Raw genomic sequence first — 25,067 nt, 5'->3', positions numbered from 1 at the left:
CTTTTTAGCTTAAGTGCAAAATGAATCGATTTTTCATGTAAAGTTGTTAAGCATGTTAGCCTTGTATCTTCTTTGTTAAACATGAGCATTTTATTAGAGCTGTGTATTGTAATTATGACAAGAATTTTTATATTGTTTTACAGCAAATGTATTTTGGATAAATATTTTGTATGTTTTAGTAGTGCTGGGCAGGTTCACGGTATTGGACGGTGTTATAATATTAAGTTTAATGTCACTGTCTCTGTGCAGATATTTTCATGGATTCATTCACACATGCAGGCCAAGTATGGCACACAGGGGCTAGGCTGCATTTAGAAACAACTAGTCTAGCAGTTTGGAGAATGAGACAACTGCAAGTAGGCATTGTGCTATTCCTGTATTTTTTGGAGGTAGGGTTGAGTCCTTTCCTTTCCTTGTTTGGAGACCAGAGAGGGCCTGCATGTGGAGCAGACAGTATATAAGGCTTGGACTGCTGCCAAGACACTTTGAAGCCTGTGGACAGACGAATGGGTGATAGCGTCATTCGTCCCGAAAATCCTTTCAGTGCAGCAACGGAAAATGGCAGACTGTATACAGTGATCCCTCGCTATATCGCGCTTTGCCTTTCGCGGCTTCACTCCATCGCGGATTTTATATGTAAGCATATTTAAATATATATCGCGGATTTTTTGCTGGTTCGCGGATTTCTGCGGACAATGGGTCTTTTAATTTCTGGTACATGCTTCCTCAGTTGGTTTGCCCAGTTGATTTCATACAAGGGACGCTATTGGCAGATGGCTGAGAAGCTAGATTGCTTACTCTTCTCTCTCTCTTGCGCTGACTTTCTCTGATCCTGACGTATGGGGATTGAGCAGGGGGGCTGTTCGCACACCTAGACGATACGGACGCTCGTCTAAAAATGCTAAAAGATTATCTTCACGTTGCTATCTTTTGTGCAGCTGCTTCCTGAAACGACATGCTGCACGGTGCTTCGCATACTTAAAAGCTCGAAGGGCACGTATTGATTTTTGACTGAAAAACAAACTCTGTCTCTCTATCTCTCTCTCTCTCCCTGCTCCTGACGGAGGGGGTGTGAGCTGCCGCCTTCAACAGCTTTGTGCCGCGTGCTTCGCATACTTAAAAGCCAAACAGCACCATTGATTTGTTTGCTAGAGATTGTTTTCTCTATGTGACATTCTGTGCTCCTGACGCGCACTCCTTTGAAGAGGAAGATATGTTTGCATTCTTTTAATTGTGAGACGGAACTGTCATCTCTGTCTTGTCATGGAGCACAGTTTAAACTTTTGAAAAAGAGACAAATGTTTGTTTGCAGTGTTTGAATAACGTTCCTGTCTCTCTACAACCTCCTGTGTTTCTGCGCAAATCTGTGACCCAAGCATGACAATATAAAAATAACCATATAAACATATGGTTTCTACTTCACGGATTTTCTTATTTCGCGGGTGGCTCTGGAACGCAACCCCCGCGATGGAGGAGGGATTACTGTACATCAAATTCCCACCTTGATAATTGTCATGCTATGGCTTCCTCCATCTGTAATGCCGCGTAAAATCGTCAGTAAAGAAAGCTAAGTTATATCTTTTTCTCTTATGTGATTCTTATTCCACCGTATCACTATGGGGGGGATATCGCCTTTTAATATCATATCTCTATATTTTTCGGTTACTTAAAACGCCACAATTTCAAAAGAACACATTTCCGGAGAGCTAGTGCCTCCTAAGGAAACAGACGGTATTTTTTTCCCCATGCGTGAATGGCTGTTAACCACATTTTCCACTACAATTACTGGCTAAGAATAACCTACATTGTACAAAAAACATTTTAATGTGCACACAAGTATTAATACAGGTTAAAAGTGAAAGTTTTCAAGGTGGTGGCACTAATGAAGAGAAGGAATCGCATTGCATGACAGATGCAGTCAAAATATAGAGCCTTTTTTATTGAACAATGTTTGCAAACAACTTAAACTAAAATTTTGACAACATATTTTCAACCATCCAAAGAGGCATTTAGACTTAGTGAAATATCCAGAGGTGCTTGTCAAAAGTTGTATTGCACTGAACATGTCTTAGAAAAAGAATAAATAGTAAATATTTTTTGTAAACCAACTACACTTTGTTACTGTTAACAATCTCTCTCCACTGACACATTAAAGTTACTTTTTAAACAACTTTACCATCATTAAACTGCATAATATTTAAACTAATAAATAATAACAATAAAATAAATAATAGTGCAACTTTCAGTAATAATACTATTACTTCCAAGACTTCAAGCCCAGGTCCATTACACAGTATTCACCAAATTAAAATAAAATAAAACAAGTGCAACTTGGTGATGACATCTTTACCAACTGAACCATCATTAAAGCAAACTGCATTAATATGGACCTTGCTTCAAGCTAAGCTATATACATAAATAATAATACTGCAACTTGCATTTATAATGCTATTTGTGGTATAGCCCTACGGAAGCGTATTAGGGCCAAGGTGAAGAAAAAAAAAATACGGACACAGTGAAGAAAAAAAAAACTATATGTCGAGATTAAAGTCGACATTTCCACATTATTCTCGTAGTTTATTTTGTCATTAAAGTAGAATGTCGTAAACTAAACTTCATCCTAAAATCAATGTTTAATTCACTAGATTTTCTCAAACCCCGTCATAAGTTATGTAGCACATTAAATGCTTTGTGTTAAGTGTTCCCCAACCCAGTTGTTAACATGCGTGGTAGTGTGGCGGTAGTGCTGCTCCCTCGCAGTAAGAGGTCCCCAGGTGTACGTTCAGTGTAGAGAAGTTTATGGCAGGTGTGACGAGGTTCCAAAAAACTGGATGTATGAATGGGTATCGCACAGGTTTAACTTAAATATTGTGTAAATGTTGGGTTCGTGATCTGGTGCTCGAAGACACTAACACAGAATTCAATGGATGTTCTTCTGAGCGGGCTTTCTTTATTGCGGCCGTGCTGTCTCTTTCTGACGTATTAAACCCCCAGTTCCTATCCTTCCTTTTTCTTTCTCCATATAACCTATCGCCACACGATAAACGTCCTTGTGAAATTAAAACTAGTTATAAACTTAGACCACGGAGTGTTCAGAACTTTTAAAAAAAATCTTCGTTATACATGTTTAATTATGCCATCCATTCAGGGTTGTGCCCATCCCAGCAAGCATTGTGTGCAAGGCAGGAGGAAATTCTGAACGTGGTGCCAACACATCACAGGGTGAATATGAGCAATACATACACTAGCAGGGTTAATATAGCATAACAAAACCCACCATCCTACATGACTTTGAAAGGAAACTGAAGCACGCCGAGTAAACCCACCAGAAAAACATGCAAATTCAAAGCAGGGAACACCCGGGACCCCATTGCTGCGAGGCAGCAGTGCATCCTCCACGCCACCATGCCCCCACATGATTAATACATGCTTTAATGCATTTAATCATGAAAATTGTATCAAGTATTTATCTTAGCATTCTAAATGTTCAGGGAGCAGGAATATCATGAAATTAGCCTCCTCTTAGTGCAAGAGGAAGTCAGTTTAAGAAGCACGTAGTGATTAATATGGCTCCGGGAACACAACACAAAGCATTTAATGTGCTACATAACTTATGACGGGGTTTGAGAAAATCTAGTAATGAAATATTCATTTTAAGATGAAGTTTAGTTTACGATGTTCTACTTTAATAACAAATTACGAGAATAAAGTCAACATGTTGACCTTAATCTCGACAAACGGTGAGAATAAAGTGGAAATGTCGACTTTATTCTCGTCATAAGCGTCGCGATTAAAGTGGAAATGTCGAGAATAAAGTCAACATCTCGCCACACTATTACACAGTACCCAGGTACATTACACAGTATTGAAAAAAATACAACATGGCTTGCAGTATTTTCCAGTAGTATAGAAACAGTATTCACCCATTTGAACATAATGGTCCACATCTGACCTTTTAAATCCAAAGTATCTCCAGTCAACAGACGTGACTCCTTCTTCCAGTAGAAGTTCTTCTGTGTCATCATGTTCAACTTTATCGTCTGCTACAGCTTCAGTTTCGGAATGTTCTCTGTCCATTTTCACGGCACAATACCTCCACTAACACATGTACTCTGCTGTATGCTTGTTTAGCGGTGTAGCAGTGAAAGATTCCCCGCGCAACACCTCCACTAACGCATATACTCCATTGCATGTGTTTAGCGGTGTAGCAGTGAAAATGGTCCCCCTTAAACAGTTTCCTGCTGCTCCACATTCTGAACGTTGTTTAGGTAATTTAAATCCAGTGTTGCGGTATAAGAAAAATCCATATCATAACAAAAATAAAAAACGGTTTTCGGTATGAACCAGTATAACGCCCAGCACTATGTTTTAGTAGTTTATAAAAAATTGAACAAATAACACTTCTTGTCTGCAATTTAATCGTAAAAGTATCACTTTAGTATGGAGCATAAGATTTCTATGTGGTTGGTTATGCAGGAGCTTAGTGTAAAAAGAAAAAAAAATTGGTTTAAAAGGATACAGAAAAAAAAAAATTACAGTCAGGATTGGCCAGTTCTAGTAATAGTGAAGTCAGTCGATGATGTGCATCTGCTCTAAAAAACCCAACTGGAGCATCCCTAAGCAGTAATCATTCTTGAACAGGATATATGTGAAAGTGCTATACGATGAACTGACATCAAGACAATTTGGAATCCACTTAATGGCTTGTCTTTTTAGGGTGGCAAAAGACTGAGTGCCTTGAGGAAATACATATGACATAGAAAGAACATTCAAATTCCACAAAGAAGAAATCACAATAGGGAATTGAAACAGTATCTATAACAGCACTATTAGGAGAGAGCATGCGCCGATAACACGTTGCCGCACCCACCACACGGTGATCCACCTTCACCACAATGCAGTCTAAAGTAGGAAAGATATAGATTCAGTAACATGATATTCTTGTGTATGGGTTTTAAAGAGAAGATAGTTTCTGCCAGGTATTAGTTCTTTTTAAAGGGTATTTTAAATAATATGAAATGCACAAGTCAAGTTCTCCCCTACAGTTAACCAAAATATGGCTAAATAAAACTATATATTTTTGTTCCTTTTATTCTAGTAGTTTTATAGTTAATTGTAATTTGGCTTTCTTACTGGGTAGCAGGTTTGCATTTCTTAGATCTTGGGAGAGACCCAACACCTTGTAAATAGCACATTGGCATTACTGTAAAAGTGTTATTTAGTTTAATCAACCATGGGTTCAGACTACTTTTTAGATAAATAATACTGTATTTTTCCCAGTGGGAAATTTGAACAGATCTGTCTAATGCTAAAATTAATAAAAATTAGTAACTAGTAAATTAAGTTCAAAAACAAACAGAACAGAGAGAGAGAACACAGAGTTTCATTTAAAGGCCTCTTCCTGTACAACACTCAAAATAAATTGCATATTTATTTTGTCATTAACATTGCCTTTATTTTCAACTGCAAACATCTTTTAATGTAATTTCTAATTTTGTTTACTTTTTTCTTCTTTTCATTCTATTTTTCAGTGTTTGCCAAATATCCAACCCCGACTTGTTGCAGTCAGTAAGACAAAACCACCAGAGATGGTGATGGTTGCTTACCAACATGGACAGCGCAACTTTGGAGAGAACTATGTGAGTAACAGTTAGCATGCCCTCATGGGAGAGCAGTTTTTAAATATTAATCTGGCCTTAAGAGTGTTTGATTTTGAGTGAACACTTTTTCTATAATTCCTGGTGGTTTTCTAGTAGTGCTTAGCAAGTTTAATTTTGTAACTATTTTTTATGCAGTGTGGGGGTACAATATATACCTTTGAATTTGTTATATACAAACAACAAAACAAAATTACACTTAAAGGATGAATACAGTATTTTTTGAAATCTAAAGTTATTTTTTTCACAGTCATGGTATATACAATAATTTTGTCACTGGAAATTGTGTCCTTAAGTGAAACATTATTTATATATTTAAAAAAAATATTGTTCATGTTCTTTAAAATGGGGACATTGGTACAAACATGAAAACAATGCTTAAAGGCGATGGTGGAAGCAACCATTTCATAGTTTTTGTTTTCTTTTTCTTTCAGGTACAAGAACTCTTGGACAAGGCGTCAGACCCAAAGGTTGGTGTTTAATTGTAGGAGGGTTCACTTTCAGACAGTTTATTCAGTAGCTTTGAGTAGAATGCCCCAAATCCCATTCATAGCCCTTCTATATTTACTTTGACCAGCTTGGTCACTTTCAGGGTTGACTGCTATTGTTATTAAATAATTTCCCCTTCTGTTTATATCTATAACCCCAGTCAACTAGATAGAGTGCCAAAACAGGCAGGAAAGAAAGTTTATATTTTATAGATAATATGCTCAAAATGGAATCAAATGCTATATGTGTGACTAAATATTACCTATTCAGCCTAGTTGAGTTTGAGTTGTGTCTAAACATTCAGTAATGTTAGACTACCAGATGTCTCTTTGTCTTGGCACTTTCTGGTCTGGAGTGGTCTCTTAAACGGGTTTGGCCTCTGTATGGATAGAATAGCAGAGACACAGCATGTCCTTTGTACGGATGGATAGCAGAGACACCAAGTTTCTCTATTAGCCCTGAATTTAAGACAGTCCTGTGGTATTTGACACACCTCTTGGGATGGTGGGGGAGTATTACTGAGTGACTACCCTCTGCATTCAGGTCTCATGACTTTTAAAGAGTCCAGTCCTGCTCATGCATACGTCACCTTTTCACTTTAGCATGTTACTTTGTCTTCCCTTTCATCTCCCACTGCTTGCAATTTGTCTGTCTAATCTGGTGATTCCTAATTATGCCTAGCTCAAGAACTGGTTGATCCAGCTTCCTTACTGCTAGGTTAAATATTGTTCTTTTTAAAATTAAAATAAAAGTATTGTTGAAACAAAGAGATAGATAGATAGATAGATAGATAGATAGATAGATAGATAGATAGATAGATAGATAGATAGATAGATCTGAAATGCACTATTAGATAGATAGATAGATAGATAGATAGATACTTTATTAATCCCAAGGGGAAATTCACATACTCCAGCAGCAGCATACTGATAAAGAACAATATTAAATTAAAGAGTGATAACAATGCCGATAACAAAGCAGGTATACAGACAGACAATAACTTTGTATAATTTTAACATTTACCCCCCCCGGATCATCCAGCTGCACTCCCAGGTATTTATAGGTTTGCACCCTCTGCACACAGTCACCTCTGATGATCACGGGGTCCATGAGGGGCCTGGTCCTCCTAAAATCCACCACCAGCTCCTTGGTTTTGCTGGTGTTCAGTTGTAGGTGATTTGAGTCGCACCATTTAACAAAGTCCTTGATTAAGTTTTAATACTCCTCTTCCTGCCCATTCCTGATGCAGCCCACGATAGCAGTGTCATCAGCAAACTTTTGCACGTGGCAGAACTCCGAGTTGTATTGGAAGTCCGATGTATACAGGCTGAACAGGACCGGAGAAAGTACAGTCCCCTGCGGCACTCCTGTGTTGCTGACCACAATGTCAGACCTGCAGTTCCCGAGACGCACATACTGAGGTCTGTCTGTAAGATAGTCCACGATCCATGCCACCAGATATGAATCTACTCCCATCTCTCAGCTTGTCCCTAAGGAGCATAGGTTGGATGGTGTTGAAGGCTCTAGAGAAGTCTAGAAACATAATTCTTACAGCACCACTGCCTCTGTCCAATTGGGAGAGGGATCGGTGTAGCATGTAGATGATGGCATCCTCCACTTCCACCTTCTCCTGGTATGCGAACTGCAGAGGGTCGAGGGCATGGCAGACCTGTGGCCTTAGGTGGTGAAGCAGCAGCCGCTCCATGGTCTTCATCACATGTGATGTGAGAGCGACAGGCCGGAAGTCGTTCAGATCACTAGGACGTGATATCTTTGGGACGGGGGTGATGCAAGATGTTTTCCAAAGCCTCAGGACTCTCCCCTGTTCCAAGCTCAGGTTGAAGATGCGCTGTAGAGGACTCCCCAGCTCCAATGCACAGGTCTTCAGCAGTCGTGGCGATACTCCATCTGGACCCACTGCTTTCCTGGCACAAAGTCTCCTCGGCTCTCTGCTCGCCTGCGCTGCTGTAATTGTGGGTTGGGGGAAACTCTCTCCTATCCTGGTATCAGCAGAAGGATGGTTGGAGGGTGCAGTATTCCGAGGTGAGAGTGGGTTAGGGTGGTCAAACCTGTTAAAAAAGTTGTTCATGTGGTTTGCTCTCTCCACATCTCTCTCGATGGTGGCACCCCGCTTCGAGCTGCTGCCAGTGATGATCTTCATCCCATCCCACACTTCCTTCATGCTGTTGTTTTGCAACTTCCAGCTTTCTCCTGTACTGCTCCTTTGCTGCCCTGAGCTGGATTCGGAGTTCCTTCTGCATGCGCTTGAGCTCATGCTGATCACCGCCTTTAAAAGCCCTTTTCTTCTGGTTCAAAAGGCCCTTGATGTCACTTGTAATCCATGGCTTGTTGTTAGCATAGCAGCATACTGTTCTTACTGGAACTACAATGTCCATACAGAAATTGATGTAATCAGTAGTGCAGTCAACAACCTCCTCAATGTTCTCACTATGTGACCCCTGCAGGATATCCCAGTCTGTAGTTCCAAAGCATTCTGCCTAAGGGGACCACTTCCTGAGTGAGCGTGTGGTTGTAGGTAGCTGTCTCACTCTTGGTTTGTAGTGAGGCTGAAGCAGAACCAGGTTATGATCTGCTTTCCCAAGCGCAGGCAGCGGAGCGGCGCTGTATGCATCTTTAACGTTTGCATACAGTAGGTCAATAGTCCTATTTCCCCGGGTGTTACAATCCACATACTGGGAGAAGGCAGGTAATGTTTTGTCCAGCATCACATGGTTAAAGTCTCCAGCAATTAGCACAAGTGCCTCGGGGTGCTGCGTTTGCAGTTTAGCAACAGCTGAGTGGATGATGTCACTCGCTATCTCCACATCCGCCTGAGGAGGGATGTAAACAGTAACAATAATGACATTTCCAAACTCTCTGGGCAAGTAATAGGGACGCAAACTTACGGCCAACAGTTCGATGTCCCTGCAGCAAGAGGAGATTTTAACGTTTACATGTCCAGAGTTGCACCATCTTGTATTAACATAGAGTGCGAGTCCACCTCCTTTGTGTTTCCCACAGGTACTTGCGTCTCTGTCCGCTCTAACTGTGCTAAACCCGGGTAGCTCCACGTTAACATCTGAGATGTTAGTTGTTAGTCACGTTTCAGTAAAACAACAAACTGCATTCTCTGTAGGTCCTGACATTTTTCACCAGTGCAGCTAGTTCGTCAATCTTATTTGGTAGTAAGTTCACATTTCCCAGGATCACAGAAGGCACTGAAGGTTTGTAGCGCCACTTTCTCTCTAGACGCTTGGCTTTTATCTTACAATTAATTACAAATAATTATTACAATATATGCTATATGTTACCAATTTTTGCTCTCTAGTGTAGTGAAAAATATTAGAAATCTTCTAAACATGTTAGTCCAAATGAATAATTTGAAACTGTCATCTTTATACTTAAGACTAGCCATTTCTCCTCTTAAAATAATATTGTAATTTAAAAACTGTTTTGGGCCATGAAGTCCTGTATCAGAGCTCTTGTTTCATTCTGATTATGATTCAAGATAACCAACAGACAAGTTCTTATTCACCTACAACACATCATTGAACGTTCCACAGTTTTGCTGACATAAGTGGAGTCTATCATGGTAATGGTAGAACAAACACTGACTATCTAGAACAGATAGGCAACTCAGTAGAAATCCTGGAGTAGTGGGTGCTAATTGTGTATAATTAATTAGATAGTTCCATAAGGTCTATTAAGTTTAACAGTCCAAAGAATTCTTACTATAAGTGGCCCAGGTGTAATTACATCAGACAGAACCTTTAATGATAGTTAAAATAAATGGTGGCTCATATAAAATACAAATATCTTTGTAGAAAACAGTAGAAAAAAGATCTGTTTAAGCGGATTGTAAATGCTGAGAGGGAAGGGGCTTCACAGGCAGACAGAGTTCTATCTCTGGACTTGTGGCTGTTATCTGTAGAATCTTTGCTTAAAATATTTTGTTTCCAATAAAGCTAGGGTTATGAAGTAATAATGAGTTTTTATCTACAGTATGTGGTACAGTGGGGATACCCTACCCTTATTTTTTTTTTTCTTTTCAGATTCTTTCCTCTTGCCCAGAGATTAAATGGCATTTTATTGGACACCTCCAGAAGAATAATGTTAACAAATTAATGGGTAAGAAAACAAATGTCATTTATTTGTTTTTCTCACATAAATGTTTTGGATGTCAATAACAATAAATTTTCTTATTTTATACAAGACTAGTCTGTCTAACTTTAAAGATTTTATTGTGAAAACATAGTCACATTTGCCTATTCTGTCTGGGCTGCTAATTTCTCTTCTTTGATGAATCTTGGGCTTTAAGTACAACATTCAAGTTAAATAAAGTTCCCTAAGGTTCATGAAGAATTATTAAGATGTAAGAAAGGCAGTGAAAGGAAGGCCATGAAACAGTTCTGCTTTAAATGTTATGACTGACATACTGGCATTTTTAACACTAGAATTACCAAACCCTACGAAAAAACTTGTAAACCCGGCCCACCTTAAATCCCTTCACACCTCTCTGTCAGGGTTTTTTGTCTTGTAAATGTGCCAATCTAGACAAGAACCAAGCAGCCTACTATTCCATCCCCGCACTGCCACAGAAAGGGCACAAATTTCTCCCAGCTTAAGCCTTGATTATCTGGGAGTCAAGTACCTAGAGTTGTATAAGGAAATAATATATCGTTATTTGGAACACATGCATTTCATGTGTGTTCCGTGTCTACAACAATCTATGTAAACACATCTTTAAAACAGAAACATTTTTCATATTTTAGTAATAAATGACAAAATGTAGACATAAACTGTATAATGTGTGAAGCCTGAAGTCCAAAGATCAAATAAACACTTTCACAAAAGTTACAAGGATAATACAACAGCTTCCGTGGTGCAGCAGTAAGAACTGCTGACTTGTAATCAAGAGTCCCCCGGTTCAATCCTGACTGCCTCACAGATTTACTGTTTTGAGTAGAGAGCTGCTCTTATTGTTAATATTATACAATAAAAACATACATTTGATTTCCGTCTGTAACCGCTAGTGTAAATTTATAGTACTTGTAAAAGTTAATCCCCCCCCCCTTTTATTCTGTCAGTCACGATCACAATACATACTACCCTAGAGATCCGACGCTGTTAGTTTTTATTTGAAACTGGGAATAACTGTAGATGTGAGTGGTGTTTTGAGACAATGGAACTGGAAATTCTCTGATCTGGAGGGATAAACCCTAACAAACGCTGGTGAATCAGGCCTTCCTGGTATCTTTTTGTCAATGTAATTTTTTTTTAATCAGTTTAACTGAGTGTTCCTGCTCATGCTGAATTAGTGTGCTCCTTTTGGTCCATGATATCAAAGCCACACTGACAAAAAACAGAGACATAGGTATATTTCATGTTATGAGCTGTATAGTACATTTTGGGAAAACATTTTTTCCGATCTTGCCCAGTCTTCCTCATTTTGGTGCATGGTGGTGTTTCTTTTGTACTCCAGGACATGCAGAGGAAAGAATAGTACAGAGAGGTCAGTTCCAAGCTATATACAATCATCAAATTCAAATGTTAACAGTTCCCACACACCCAAGGACCGTCCTTCCTACATTTATGACATTTGTTCCTGTTGCAATGTACACACCACTCTATGCTGTGATTCCTATTACATTGATGGGGTGCCTGACACTGACTGAGTTTGCTTTCCTGGGCGAAGCGGTGGTCTTGGAACAGAAGCTTGTCGATGTTGCATCCTCTTTTTCTTTTTTCCATCGACTTTTCTTGTAAGAAGCGACAACGAAGTTCCTCTGCAAGGTGAGCCAAGGATACTCTTCTTTTCTCAGTGGACCCATGCATGCCTTACACATTACATGTGCGTTGATCGCCGCCAGGTCAAGCATGTTGTAGCACACAGCAACCAACCAGTCGCGTATTCCTGCTCGTACTGAATAAGCTTACGCCTTCTGGTCCATGATGTGAACGCAGCACCGGGCAAAAAAAGAAAGACAAATGTATGTGACATTTTTTAAGAAATCATTTGATGACCTGAATAGTACCAGTCAGTAAACATTGTTGCACTAATGCAATATTATTTGAAAATGAACAGTGTCAGATCGGGTGTAAATTTTTGTTGAAGCTGTTAGTTAGCGTCAGATATGGGGAGGGAGAACGTAAAAGTGACTTGACAGCATAAAACTGAAAACAAAGCTATCTTTTACAAATACCATAAATTTACACCCGATCTGTAAGGATTGAGTAAAAGACATAAATATAATAATAGTAATCATAACAGTAAAAACTCCAAAATTCATATTATTGTTACTGATCAACTGTTTCAGTTTAAAACAATGTGGTTTCCTCTAAAAGTTTTGCAGTGGCTGTCAACAGAAGCTATGGCCAGTCCCTAGGAAAAGCAGGAATTGATCAGTAGCAGGAATGTTTTAGCCATGTGCATTTGAATGTAGAATATTTAAAAGTAAGGAGCTCCAGTGAACTAATATTAGCCTTTTGTTTAAAAAAAAAAAAAAAAAGTATACAAAAATGTATTGAGTTTGTTACATAATATTAGAGGTGGGCGGTATGACCAAAATTCTATATCACGGTATTTTTCTAAATTCTGCCGGTTTCACGGTATTAGACGGTATTTTTTTCCCCATGCACGAGTGGATGTTAACCACATTTTCCACTGCAATTACTGCAGTAGACTGGCTAAGAATAACTTATTAGACTGTTATGGGAATTGTACATCGTACAAAAAGACATTTTAATGTGCACACAAGTATTAATCCAGGTTTGCATGGCCCCATAAAGTGATAGTTTTTAAGGGGGTGGCACTAAAGAGAAGGAATCACATTGCATGACAGATGCAGTCAAAATAAAGAACCTTTAATTGAATAAATTTTGCAAAAGCTTAAACTATGATTTTGACAACATATTTTCAACCATCCATAGAGGCATTTAGACTTAGTAAAATATCCAGAGGTGTTTGTCAAAAGTTGGATTGCACTGAACACGTCTTAGAAAAGGAATAAATAGTAAATATTTTTTGTAAACCAAGTACACTTTCTGTTAATGCTAACAATCTCTGTCCACTGACACGTTTAAGTGACATTTTAAACAATTTTACCATCATTATGCATAATATTTAAACTAATAAATAACAACAATAAAATACATAATAGTATTACTGATAGCTGCACCATTACTTCAAGGCTTCAAGCCCAGGTGCATTACACAGTATTCACCAAATTAAAATAAACTAAAACAAGTGCAACTTGGTGATGACATCTTACCAACTGTACCATCATTTAGGCAAACTGCATTAATGTGGACCTTGCTTCAAGCTAAGCTACATACATAAATAATAAAAACTGCAACTTGCATTTATAATGCTGTTTGTGGTATAGCCCTATGGAAGCGCATTAGGGCCACTGTGAAGAACAAAAAAATATGGACACGGAAGAAAAAAACAAACTATATGTCGAGAATAAATTCGACATGTTGACTATGTCAAGATTAAAGTCGACATTTCCACTTTATTCTCATAGTTTATTTTATAATTAAAGTAGAATGTTGTAAACTAAACTTCATCCTAAAATCAATGTTTAATTTACTAGATTTTCTCAAACCCCGTCACAAGTTAATGCAGCACATCAAATACTTTGTGTTAGGTGTTCCCCGACCCAGTCGTTAATCACTACACTTCTTAAACTGACTTCCTCCGCACTAACAGCAGGCGCCTGCTGCAATCACCGCACAGATAAACGTCTTTGTGAAATTGAAACTAGTTATTAACTTAGCCGACGGAGTGTTCAGAACTTTAAAAATATCTTCGTTATACATGTTTAATTATGCCATCAATTCAGAGTTGCGCCCATTTCTGAACGAGTCGCCAGCACATCGCAGGATCAATACAAGTAAAACATACACTTGCAAGTACAAAAACAAGTACAACTTGGCTTGCAGTGTTATCCAGTAGTATAGAAACAGTATTTACACATCTGACCTTTTAAAACCAAAGTATCTCCAGGAAACGGACATGATTCCTTTTTTTTCGGCAAAACTTCTTCTGTGTCATTATGTTTAACTTTATCGTCAGCTTCAGTTTCAGAATACTCTCTGTCCATTTTCACCGTGCAGCATACCTATGCTACTGGCCACTATTTGGTGGTGTAGCAGTGAAAAAGAGCCCTAGTGCAACAAATCTGTGTTTAGCGGTGTAGCAGTGAAAAAGGTCCCCACGTGAACAGTTTCCTGCTGCGCCACGTTCCGAACGTCGTTTAGGCAATTTAAACCGGTGTTGCGGTATAAGAAAAATCCATATCATAAAAAAAATAAAAAACGGTTTTCGGTTTGAACCGGTATACCGCCCAGCACTACATAATATGTTTGGTAAATTCAATTAACCAGCGGCATTGTAACTGAGGCCCAATGTCTTTGGAAATTTCTCAGACAAAGATAATATACCGTAAACCTGGTATATTCTCTCACGATAATAATCTGAAATATTGGCAAATAAAATTTTTCTTCCTAGAATTTAACAATTTCATAAATAGCTATGCCTCAAAAAAGCATCTCAAATAGCATGTTTTTTCCACCATAGCCTTGCCTCAAAGAAGCATCTCAAATAGCCTGTTTTTTCCAACCATTTTTATTTTATGTCTTCTCCAGTTATTTTGGAGTTTTCATGTTATGTATGGTGCCTCCCTTGCTAGCATCGGTGTCTGCCAGTCAGTAAACATTGCTGTCTCTCTGGTCTCTTTTTGATTGTTTTATGAAAGGAAAAACAAAGCTCTTAGTTCATTACTTCACAAATCACAGATCATAATATATGTAAATGTATGTATTGTACATATTTTTTTCATGAGTTACATCATTTGCAGTGGTTCTCAATTATGTATTTGCATATGTGTTCTCTTTCTGACCCCAGTCAGAGTCACAAAATAGAATGACAGTATACTGTATGTAATCCTTTTATTTCCTATTTTCTAATTATAAAAAAAAATCTTTCTTCAGTCTGTAATTTATTTGCATGTGTTGTCTAAAGTAAATAATGAAATAGAACAGTTAAACTACAGCAAATGATGATAAAATACAATATCTTTACAGTGCTTTTGACAGCTCAAGTTAAAACAGTTTTTTAAAAAGTTTTTAGCCAGTTCTTGAAACATAATTACAAAACAAGTCTAAAAATTAGCAGAACTTATAGTAAAATAATTTGCATTTAACTACAAAGGCATGTGAAGAAAAGTGGCCCCTGAAACGCTGCCACATACCATATTTTTAGATTTGATTAAACACTTGCTAGTAATATGTAACTATGGACAAACATGATAAACATAACATAGACATTAGCTAATCTTTTAGAATAGTTTTGCTGTTTTAACTCTGTATATGCTTAGTCTGATATTTGATGCACACAACTTGGAAACATTATTAGTTAAACATTGCATGGTGGCAAACTGCTATTTCTTAAACCAGCAAGATGCAAAGTGCAGTAAATAAACAAGGAAAAAACAAATACAAATGGGATGAGACAAAACAACACTGTAATTTAGACATTCGGGACAGACTTTCTCATGGTCATTAGGAAGCTTTTGCTAAACAAAAATACAAATTCAGAATGAAAATAAAGTGGCCAGTAATGCCGTTTGCCCAGTAACTGATGCACAAACATTGCAGAAAAAAAAAACCTGCTTGGTACGTTTTAGTAGCAGAGAGCGTGTGAAATGGACAGATGAGGGCGGATATCTCACTTTTATTATGTTGTGAACTAATATTGGCTAATATTATCTGAACACTGACAATGTATGAATATTTTCTGTGTGCAAATTAAGTACGCAAGAGAGTGTTTTACAATTTGGTAGTCACTTACCCCACCTTGCTTTTCTGTTCATATGCCATGCAACAGAAAAGCAGACATCTTATGGAACTTTGCTTAGCACTGACCTGTCCTGCCAGGAAGGCAGGAAGAGCACACTGCAGGCATTGCATGTGCCTGAATGTCCTTTTCATATGCAGTAACATATTTTATGTTTAGATGCTATACTACTTGAACTGTGATCCTGGACAAACTGAACCAATTGCAAACAACAGAACTAAACCTACCTGTTCTGACGCTTACTCTTTTTTTTTTTCTTTCTCATGTTCAACATATTCAGGCTACATAAAAGGAGTTGACATAAACATGCTCAATAAGAGCTGTGGAGAGTTTGCAGATTTTATTTAATGTTCAGAACTAGATGAGGAAAATCAAATGGAAGTGCTGAACGTTGCAATATAGGCTTTTCCATATTGATTTTGCTTAAGTATCGAATCAAAAATTCAATGTGTTGTCCCACACTACTTGTAATAAATAGCAAAATTAATTACAAGAACATTTGACAGTATTGTATAATTCCAATAATAACAATTAATTCAAAGTTAGCAGTTGTTTAGATAATAATATTTTGTTGAAATACCAAATTCTCTCCAATACTGCTCTAAGCAGTAACATAATGAAATACAATATATAAGTTAATTGTAAAATCTGGTAAAATGTTATATTTACATGGGTAAGTTAATAGGAAATTTTCTCCTTATTTTATGTTACAAAACTTCATACATTGTAATGTACATTTTAATATTGCCAAAATTCTATTTATCTTTATATATAATCTTGCATTCGATTCAAAATTACTTCCTTTCTGTGATTCTTGGTAGTTTTCATATATACACATTTCTCTTAAATTTTAGTTAAAATCCTTTGTTTTGTTTGTGTACAGTTTTCTTGATAATAACTATATGTGAACACTTAACATTATCCGTAGTGAGAGGTGCTTACATTTACCTGGTATTAACCTTGGGGTTCTTTAGAGATTTTCAGCAACATCATATGCTCAGATTTTGAAGAGGATTTGCAAAGACTACTGCTTCTGGGTAGAAATGAATTTGTGAAGCAGTTCTTAACACAGAATGATACAGTAATGTTGTTTAAGGTTTGGCCTAGTCAATTTACCAGGAAAAATAAACAACTACAGTAACATTTTTAAAGACATTAGTACCATTTTCTTTTTGAAAATCTTCAGTGATTCTTAGCTTTAGATTGCTGTGGCATGCTTCCACCAGAGCTTTATTTATTTATGCATTTTTTATGTAATATCTGACATGACATTTTGAAATTCAAATAATTTTGTCAAAGTGCAGCACGTCTTTTTGCCCTTAACCTTATAATAAGTATTATTGACAAACAGATATAGTGGTATGTATCATTGCTTCTAGGAGCATCCTTCATGTTTTATGTGTTTCACAAATGAATACTTTTGTCCACTGTTACCACAAATACTGACTTGAAATGCGGGGATTGCATTCTCCCTCCAATTGGTTAGTAAACGTTTACAATATATATATATATATATATATATATATATATATATATATATAATGTATATATATCCTCACAAACTGAGGGCACCGTGGCGGATGTTAGCAGATTGCTGGCCAACCACAAGCGTTACCTGGTAGGTAACCACCCATACAATCAGATTGTGACACAGACTACGAATGCCGTGAATGTAATTACCCCGATCTACATGCTGTCAAATAAACGAACCACACGCCGTGGCGCAACGTTAGGGGCATCGCCTCTGGCGCTGACGTCCGAGGTTCGATTCCCGAGAGGGAGTGCAGTGGAGTGTGTATGCCTGGTGAGCCCAGAATGAGGGCGAAACACGTGTCACGTACTCTTTGCATTTATTTGACAGTAAACTATTTCAACCATATATATATATATATATATATATATATATATATAATGTATGTATGTATGTATGTATGTGTACATACAGTGCATCCGGAAAGTATTCACAGCGAATCACTTTTTCCACATTTTGTTATGTTACAGCCGTATTCCAAAATGGATTAAATTCATTTTTTTCCTCAGAATTCTACACACAACACCCCATAATGACAACGTGAAAAAAGTTTACTTGAGATATTTGCAAATTTATTAAAAATAAAAAAACTGAGAAATCACATGTACATAAGTATTCACAGCCTTTGCTCAATACTTTGTCGATGCACCTTTGGCAGCAATTACAGCCTCAAGTCTTTTTGAATATGATGCCACAAGCTTGGCACACCTATCCTTGGCCAAGTTCACCCATTCCTCTTTGCAGCACCTCTCAAGTTCCATCAGGTTGGATGGGAAGCGTCGGTGTACAGCCATTTTAAGATCTCTCCAGAGATGTTCAATCGAATTCAAGTCTGGGCTCTGGCTGAGCCACTCAAGGACATTCACAGAGTTGTCCTGAAGCCACTCCTTTGATATCTTGGCTGTGTGCTTAGGGTCGTTGTCCTGCTGAAAGATGAACTGTCGCCTCAGTCTGAGGTCAAGAGCGCTCTGGAGCAGGTTTTCATCCAGGATGTCTCTGTACATTGCTGCAGTCATCTTTCCCTTTATCCTGACTAGTCTCCCAGTCCCTGCCGCTGAAAAACATCCCCACAGCATGATGCTGCCACCACCATGCTTCAGTGTAGGAATGGTATTGGCCTGGTGATGAGCAGTGCCTGGTTTCCTCCAAACGTGACGTCTGGCATTCACACCAAAGAGTTCACTCTTTGTCTCATCAGACCAGAGAATTTTCTTTCTCATGGTCTGAGAGTCCGTCAGGTGCCTTTTGGCAAACTCCAGGTGGGCTGCCATGTGCCTTTTACTAAGGAGTGGCTTCTGTCTGGCCACTCTGCCATATAGGCCTGATTGGTGGATTGCTGCAGAGATGGTTGTCCTTCTGGAAGGTTCTCCACAGAGGACCTCTGGAGCTCTGACAGAGTGACCATCGGGTTCTTGGTCACCTCCCTGACTAAGGCCCTTCTCCCCGATCGCTCAGTTTAGATGGCCAGCCAGCTCTAGGAAGAGTCCTGGTGGTTTCGAACTTCTTCCACTTACGGATGATAGAGGCCACTGTGCTCATTGGGACCTTCAGAGCAGCAGAAATTTGCTTCCCCAGATTTGTGCCTCGAGACAATCCTGTCTCGGAGGTCTACAGACAATTCCTTTGACTTCATGCTTGGTTTGTGCTCTGACATGAACTGTCAACTGTGGGACCTTTATATAGACAGGTGTGTGCCTTTCCAAATCATGTCCAATCAACTGAATTTACCACAGCTGGACTCCAATTAAGCTGCAGAAACATCTCAAGGATGATCAGAGGAAACAGGATGCACCTGAGCTCAATTTTGAGCTTCATGGCAAAGGCTGTGAATATTTATGCACATGTGCTTTCTCAATTTTTTTATTTTTAATAAATTTGCAAAAACCTGAAGTAAACTTTTTTCACGTTGTCATTATGGGGTGTTGTGTGTAGAATTCTGAGGTAAAAAATGAATTTAATCCATTTTGGAATAGGGCTGTAACATAACAAAATGTGGAAAAAGTGATGCGCTGTGAAAACTTTCTGGATGCACTGTATATACATATATGTATGTATGTATGTATGTATATATTGTGATAAACGACATTGTGATATAGCGCCCAGACTGACACAGAGGCACATGTAAAATCCAAGCAAAGACTTTATACTGTATGTATGTGTATATATATATATATATATATATATATATATATATATATATATATATATATATATATATATATATATATATATATATATGTATATGTATATGTATATATATATATATATATATATATATATATATATATATATATATATATATGGGCGGCACGGTGGTGCAGTGGGTAGCGCTGCTGCCTCGCAGTTGGGAGACCTGGGGACCTGGGTTCGCTTCCTGGGTCCTCCCTGCATGGAGTTTGCATGTTCTCCCCGTGTCTGCGTGGGTTTCCTCCGGGCGCTCCGGTTTCCTCTCACAGTCCAAAGACATGCAGGTTAGGTGGATTGGCGATTCTAAATTGGCCCTAGTGTGTGCTTGGTGTGTTTGTGTGTGTCCTGCGGTGGGTTGGCACCCTGCCCGGGATTGGTTCCTGCCTTGTGCCCTGTGTTGGCTGGTATTGGCTCCAGCAGACCCCCGTGACCCTGTGTTCGGATTCAGCGGGTTGGATAATGGATGGATGGTTGGATATATACATACTGTGTTTATATATACCCAATACAATTGTTATGACATAAACCAAGAGGCACAAGTATTGTCGCTGTTGGGAAGAAAACTATGGGAAACCTAATGAAGAAAAATTTAAAATATTCCTCAAAGCCAACTTGCATATACAGAAGGTGTCTTCAGTTACATATTTATTCTTCTTTTCTTCCTAGAGGCCCAGTTGTCTGCAGCTTTCCCATAATCAAAGTCCCCATGATCTGGGCCCTCCAAAGAGTTCAGATATGGAAACGACTCTTTGAGCACTGATGTCGTTGCCATTTTTAATAAAATCTGTTTTGGACTGAAGTCTTTGTATGATTGACTTCTGATCATTTTTGATGCAACTGTCCATTCTTGCCTGCTACTTTCATATTTTAAAATTGGAGGGCTACCATTTTTGGAGTAATGATCAAAAAGAATTTCAGCAAACTCACTTGAATTGTGAGTTTCTGCATTGAAAACTTTTCAAAAGGTGGAAATAATTGGCATGTCAGGGAATCTTGCATCTAGATGCTTGACAACTGTCTCTAGGTATTTATCATATATTGCAGTTTTGAATGACATCACTCTGTGTATAAACAATGCAGAGATCTGACCATTCTTCTGCCAGACAATGAAGAAGGCTTTGAAAATATTTCCCAGGAGTGTCTTTCAACACCATGAATGACAATTTTGTGACAAGCAAAATTGGCTCAATTTCGATGCCTTTGCCAAGCCTTAGATAAGTTGGACAACAAAGGTAATACGTTTGAAAGCATCATCAGAGAGGAAACAAAATTGTACGTTTTAATACATCTGCATAATCCTTCAGCTGTGATGTCATTTCGTTCAGTGGCCACTCTTTCCAGTGCAGCTATGACTCTCCTCATACACTGTCGTAGTGACTATACTGCAAAGTCATGAGACAGCCATCTAGTGTCACTGGCCATTTTCAGCTTAATCTGGGGAATGTTCAGAATATTTTGAATTTCCGTTAAACCAGCCATCCTAACTGAAGAATTTTGGAAGAAATAAAACAGTTGCCTTAAGATGTCGTTCAGTTTTGTTAAATAAGGTACAGCAGCTGCTGCTTGGGCACTTGGCAAGGGCCAATCAGTGGTTTACACAGTGGCAGTTGACCAAGAGTCCAGATGTTTTATCTGTAAGCAGTTTTGCCACACCTTTCTGTTTCCCAATCATAACAGCTGCTCCATCTGACCCTAGTCCAACCAGATTAGCAGTTTTCAAGCCTAGAGTGTCCATAGTCTTACTCAGTGTGTTGGTTATAGTCTCCACTTTGCCATCAATCGTATTGTGGGTTGATACAAAACTAATTCTGACCTCTTTAGTGACCTGGCAAACATATTTAATGTAAATAATTAATTGTTTCACAACTGAGATGTCTGTGGTTTCATCACACCGAATACTGAAAAAAATTTCAGCATGTATATTTTTCAGTATGTTAGATTTTATTTCTGATGCTAAGACATCCAGCAGCTCTTGCATTATTCTTTCAGAGATGTAATGTGCATTTTTACCAACACTGAGATGTTGTATAAAGGAACAAGCCATTTCTTTACAGTGTCCCAACAGCTTTTCAAACAACGTTGTATGTGGCAACTCATTTTTTGCCAACCAATGCATAGATCTTAAAGCTCCCACAAAGGCATCTCTCTGTAAGTTATTTAACACAGATACAGATCTTTCAATTTGACTGATTCCAGTTTGTTCTAGTACACACTTTCCTAAAAGGTCAGCAGAAGACTGTGCGTTTTACTTTTTTCATGGTCCCTCAAGCTTTCTTTTCGAATTCTTGTGCATGGCACGTTTTCCCAAGGTAACTCCCTCCTTGGGGCGGGGGGTGTTTGTTTGAATATTTCATGCACAATGAGCACCACATACCATTTTCTTTGACCATTAGCCAATCAAAATCTTTAAACCATTGTTTGTTTATGCCGGATAAGCGGTGCTTAGATTTATCAATTGGCAGAGTGTGTGCTGAAGAGATTTCCCCTGATGGACCAGCCTCTGCAATGTCTTTGTCTGAAATTACCACATCAGGAGTTGACACCGCACCTTCATTAGTTTGTGGCAGATGGGTCACTTTAACAAAACCCTCAGCAATTCAGTGTCAAAACTTTTGCTCAGGACACAGTGTGTGCTGCAAGGGTTTCTGCACACTTTTTGCAATATGGATGCAGGTCCAAATATGAGCAAATATAGATGGGGTCACTTTAACAAAACCCTCAGTATGAGCAAGTATAAAAATGGCAGAGAGAGTCAGTTTAACAGGAATCACAGTGAGTGCTACAAGGATTTTTAAACACAGAACACAACTAATGCTCAAACAACTGTATACAGTCATATGAAAAAGTTTGGGAACCCCTCTCAGCCTGCATAATAATTTACTTTCAACAAGAAAGATAACAGTAGTATGTCTTTCATTTCCTAGGAACATCTGAGTACTAGGGTTTTTCCGAACAAAGATTTTTAGTGAAGCAGTATTTAGTTGTATGAAATTAAATCAAATGTGAAAAACTGTCTGTGCAAAAATTTGGGTACTCTTATAATTTTGCTGATTTGAATGCATGTAATTGCTCAATACTGATTACTTGCAACACCAAATTGGTTGGATTAGCTCGTTAAGCCTTGAACTTCATAGACCAATCATGAGAAAAAGTATTTAAGGTGGTCAATTGCAAGTTGTGCTTCCCTTTGACTCTCCTCTGAAGAGTGACAGCATGGGATCTTCAAAGCAACTCTCCAAAGATCTGAAAACAAAGATTGTTCAGTATCATGGTTTAGGGGAAGGCTACAAAAAGCTATCTCAGAGATTTAAACTGTCAGTTTCAACTGTAAGGAATGTAATCAGGAAATGGAAGGCCACAGGCACAGTTACTCTTAAACCCCAGTCTGGCAGTCCAAGAAAAATACAGGAGCGGCATATGCGCAGGATTGTGAGAATGGTTACAGACAACCCACAGATCACCTCCAAAGACCTGCAAGAACATCTTGCTGCCGATGGTGTATCTGTGCATCGTTCTACAATTTAGCTCAATTTGCACAAAGAACATCTGTATGGCAGGCTGATGAGAAAAAAGCCCTTTCTGCACTCACGCCATAAACAAAGTCGCTTGTTGTATGCAAATGCTCATTTAGACAAGCCACATTCATTTTGGAACAAAGTGCTTTGGACTGATGAGACAAAAATTTAGTTATTTGGTCATAACAAAAAGTGCTTTGCATGGCGGAAAAAGAACACCGCATTCCAAGAAAACACCTGCTACCTACTGTCAAATTTGGTGGAGGTTCCATCATGCTTTGGGGCTGAGTGTCTAGTTCAGGGACTGGGGCCCTTGTTAAAGTTGAGGGTCGGATGAATTCTTCCCAATATCAAGAGAAAAGCCAAGCAAAATGACACCTTTTATTGGCTAACTAAAAAGATTACAATATGCAAGCTTTCGAGGCAGCTCAGGCCCCTTCTTCAGGCAAGATGTAACCGATTACATCTTGCCTGAAGAAGGGGCCTGAGTTGCCTCGAAAGCTTGCATATTGTAATCTTTTTAGTTAGCCAATAAAAGGTGTCATTTTGCTTGGCTTTTCTCTACATTCATAATGGCTAACACGGTACAACACCCTAGTACTCCCAATATCAACAAATTCTTCAGGATAATGTTCAAGCATCAGTCACAAAGTTGAAGTTACGCAGGGTTTAGATATTCCAACAAGACAATGACCCAAAACACAGTTCAAAATCTACACAGGCATTCATGCAGAGGGAGAAGTACAATGTTCTGGAATGGCCGTCACAGTCCCCTGACGTGAATATCATCGAAAATCTATGGGATGATTTGAAGCAGGCTGTCCATGCTCGGCAGCCATCAAATTTAACTGAACTGGAGAGATTTTGTATGGAAGAATGGTCAAAAATACCTCCATCCAGAATCCAGACACTCATCAAAGGCTATAGGAGGTGTCTAGAGGCTGTTATATTTGCAAAAGGAGGCTCAACTAAGTATTGATGTAATATCTTTGTTGGGGTGCCCAAATTTATGCACCTGTCTAATTTTGTTATGATGCATATTGCATATTTTGTGTTAATCCAATAAATTTAATGTCACTGCTGAAATACTACTGTTTCCATAAGGCATGTCCTATATTAAAAGGAAGTTGCTACTTTGAAAGCTCAGCCAATGATAAACAAAAATCCAAAGAATTAAGAGGGGTTCCCAAACTTTTTCATATGACTGTATATATTGGTTTGCTATGTACTGAACAACAAGAGAGGAACAATAATAAGGAACTAAAGTCTGTGCCTCTTAATTACATAAGTATAGCACTTGAGGATTCTTGTGGACTCAACTGGGGCATCCTTAGTGTTACATTCTGCTTCTCTTGGGAACATGAGATTTTAAAAATACATAGTTGAGAATCAAAAGTTTCAGTGGTTCTACTTTCCTCTCGAATACTTGGCAACTTGCTCCATATGCTCTGTTCAAACACCATTTAATTGAAAGAAAATCAAAAAATTAGTAGCAAGATCAAAACTCAAAAACTAAGTGATCTCGGCCACTTGGCATACATTATTAAGCTCAAGTAGTGCACAGATTAGAAACTCTGTCCCCTGTCCTCTCTGGTCCAAGAATGAAAAAACATTTCCAACAGATGGTCATCTTATGTAGCATACATCCCAGAAAAGACAGGATTTCTGTGAAAGGAAAGGAAGAGACCTTAGGCGGCTTACAGGTGCTATTTAGAATGGTGGAGGAAAGGGCTGAAGACCTTAGCAATTGTGTCCCCTCTTGACATGAAGTGGTAGGGCTTATCTTATTGGAGTCCTGAAAGTGTCCAATAAGTGCCTGTACCTGAGAC

At 38.5% G+C, this 25,067-nt stretch overlaps 1 protein-coding gene across 1 annotated transcript in view; it reads left to right on the top strand.

Moving 5' to 3' along the window:
- plpbp (pyridoxal phosphate binding protein) overlaps nt 1-25,067 on the top strand; it is a 45,140-nt gene that overhangs the window by 6,923 nt on the left and 13,150 nt on the right. The window contains exons 2-4 of the mRNA XM_051924258.1: nt 5,532-5,639; nt 6,092-6,127; nt 10,199-10,274. Of these exons, the coding sequence (XP_051780218.1) occupies nt 5,532-5,639; nt 6,092-6,127; nt 10,199-10,274 (220 nt within the window). The remainder of the gene's footprint in view (nt 1-5,531; nt 5,640-6,091; nt 6,128-10,198; nt 10,275-25,067) is intronic.

This window comes from Erpetoichthys calabaricus, chromosome 1 (assembly GCF_900747795.2).
Source record: "Erpetoichthys calabaricus chromosome 1, fErpCal1.3, whole genome shotgun sequence".
In the NCBI taxonomy this organism is placed as follows: Eukaryota; Metazoa; Chordata; class Cladistia; order Polypteriformes; family Polypteridae; genus Erpetoichthys; species Erpetoichthys calabaricus.
The sequence above is the reverse complement of the archived record's forward strand: the minus strand, read 5'-3'. Positions and strand labels throughout refer to the sequence as shown.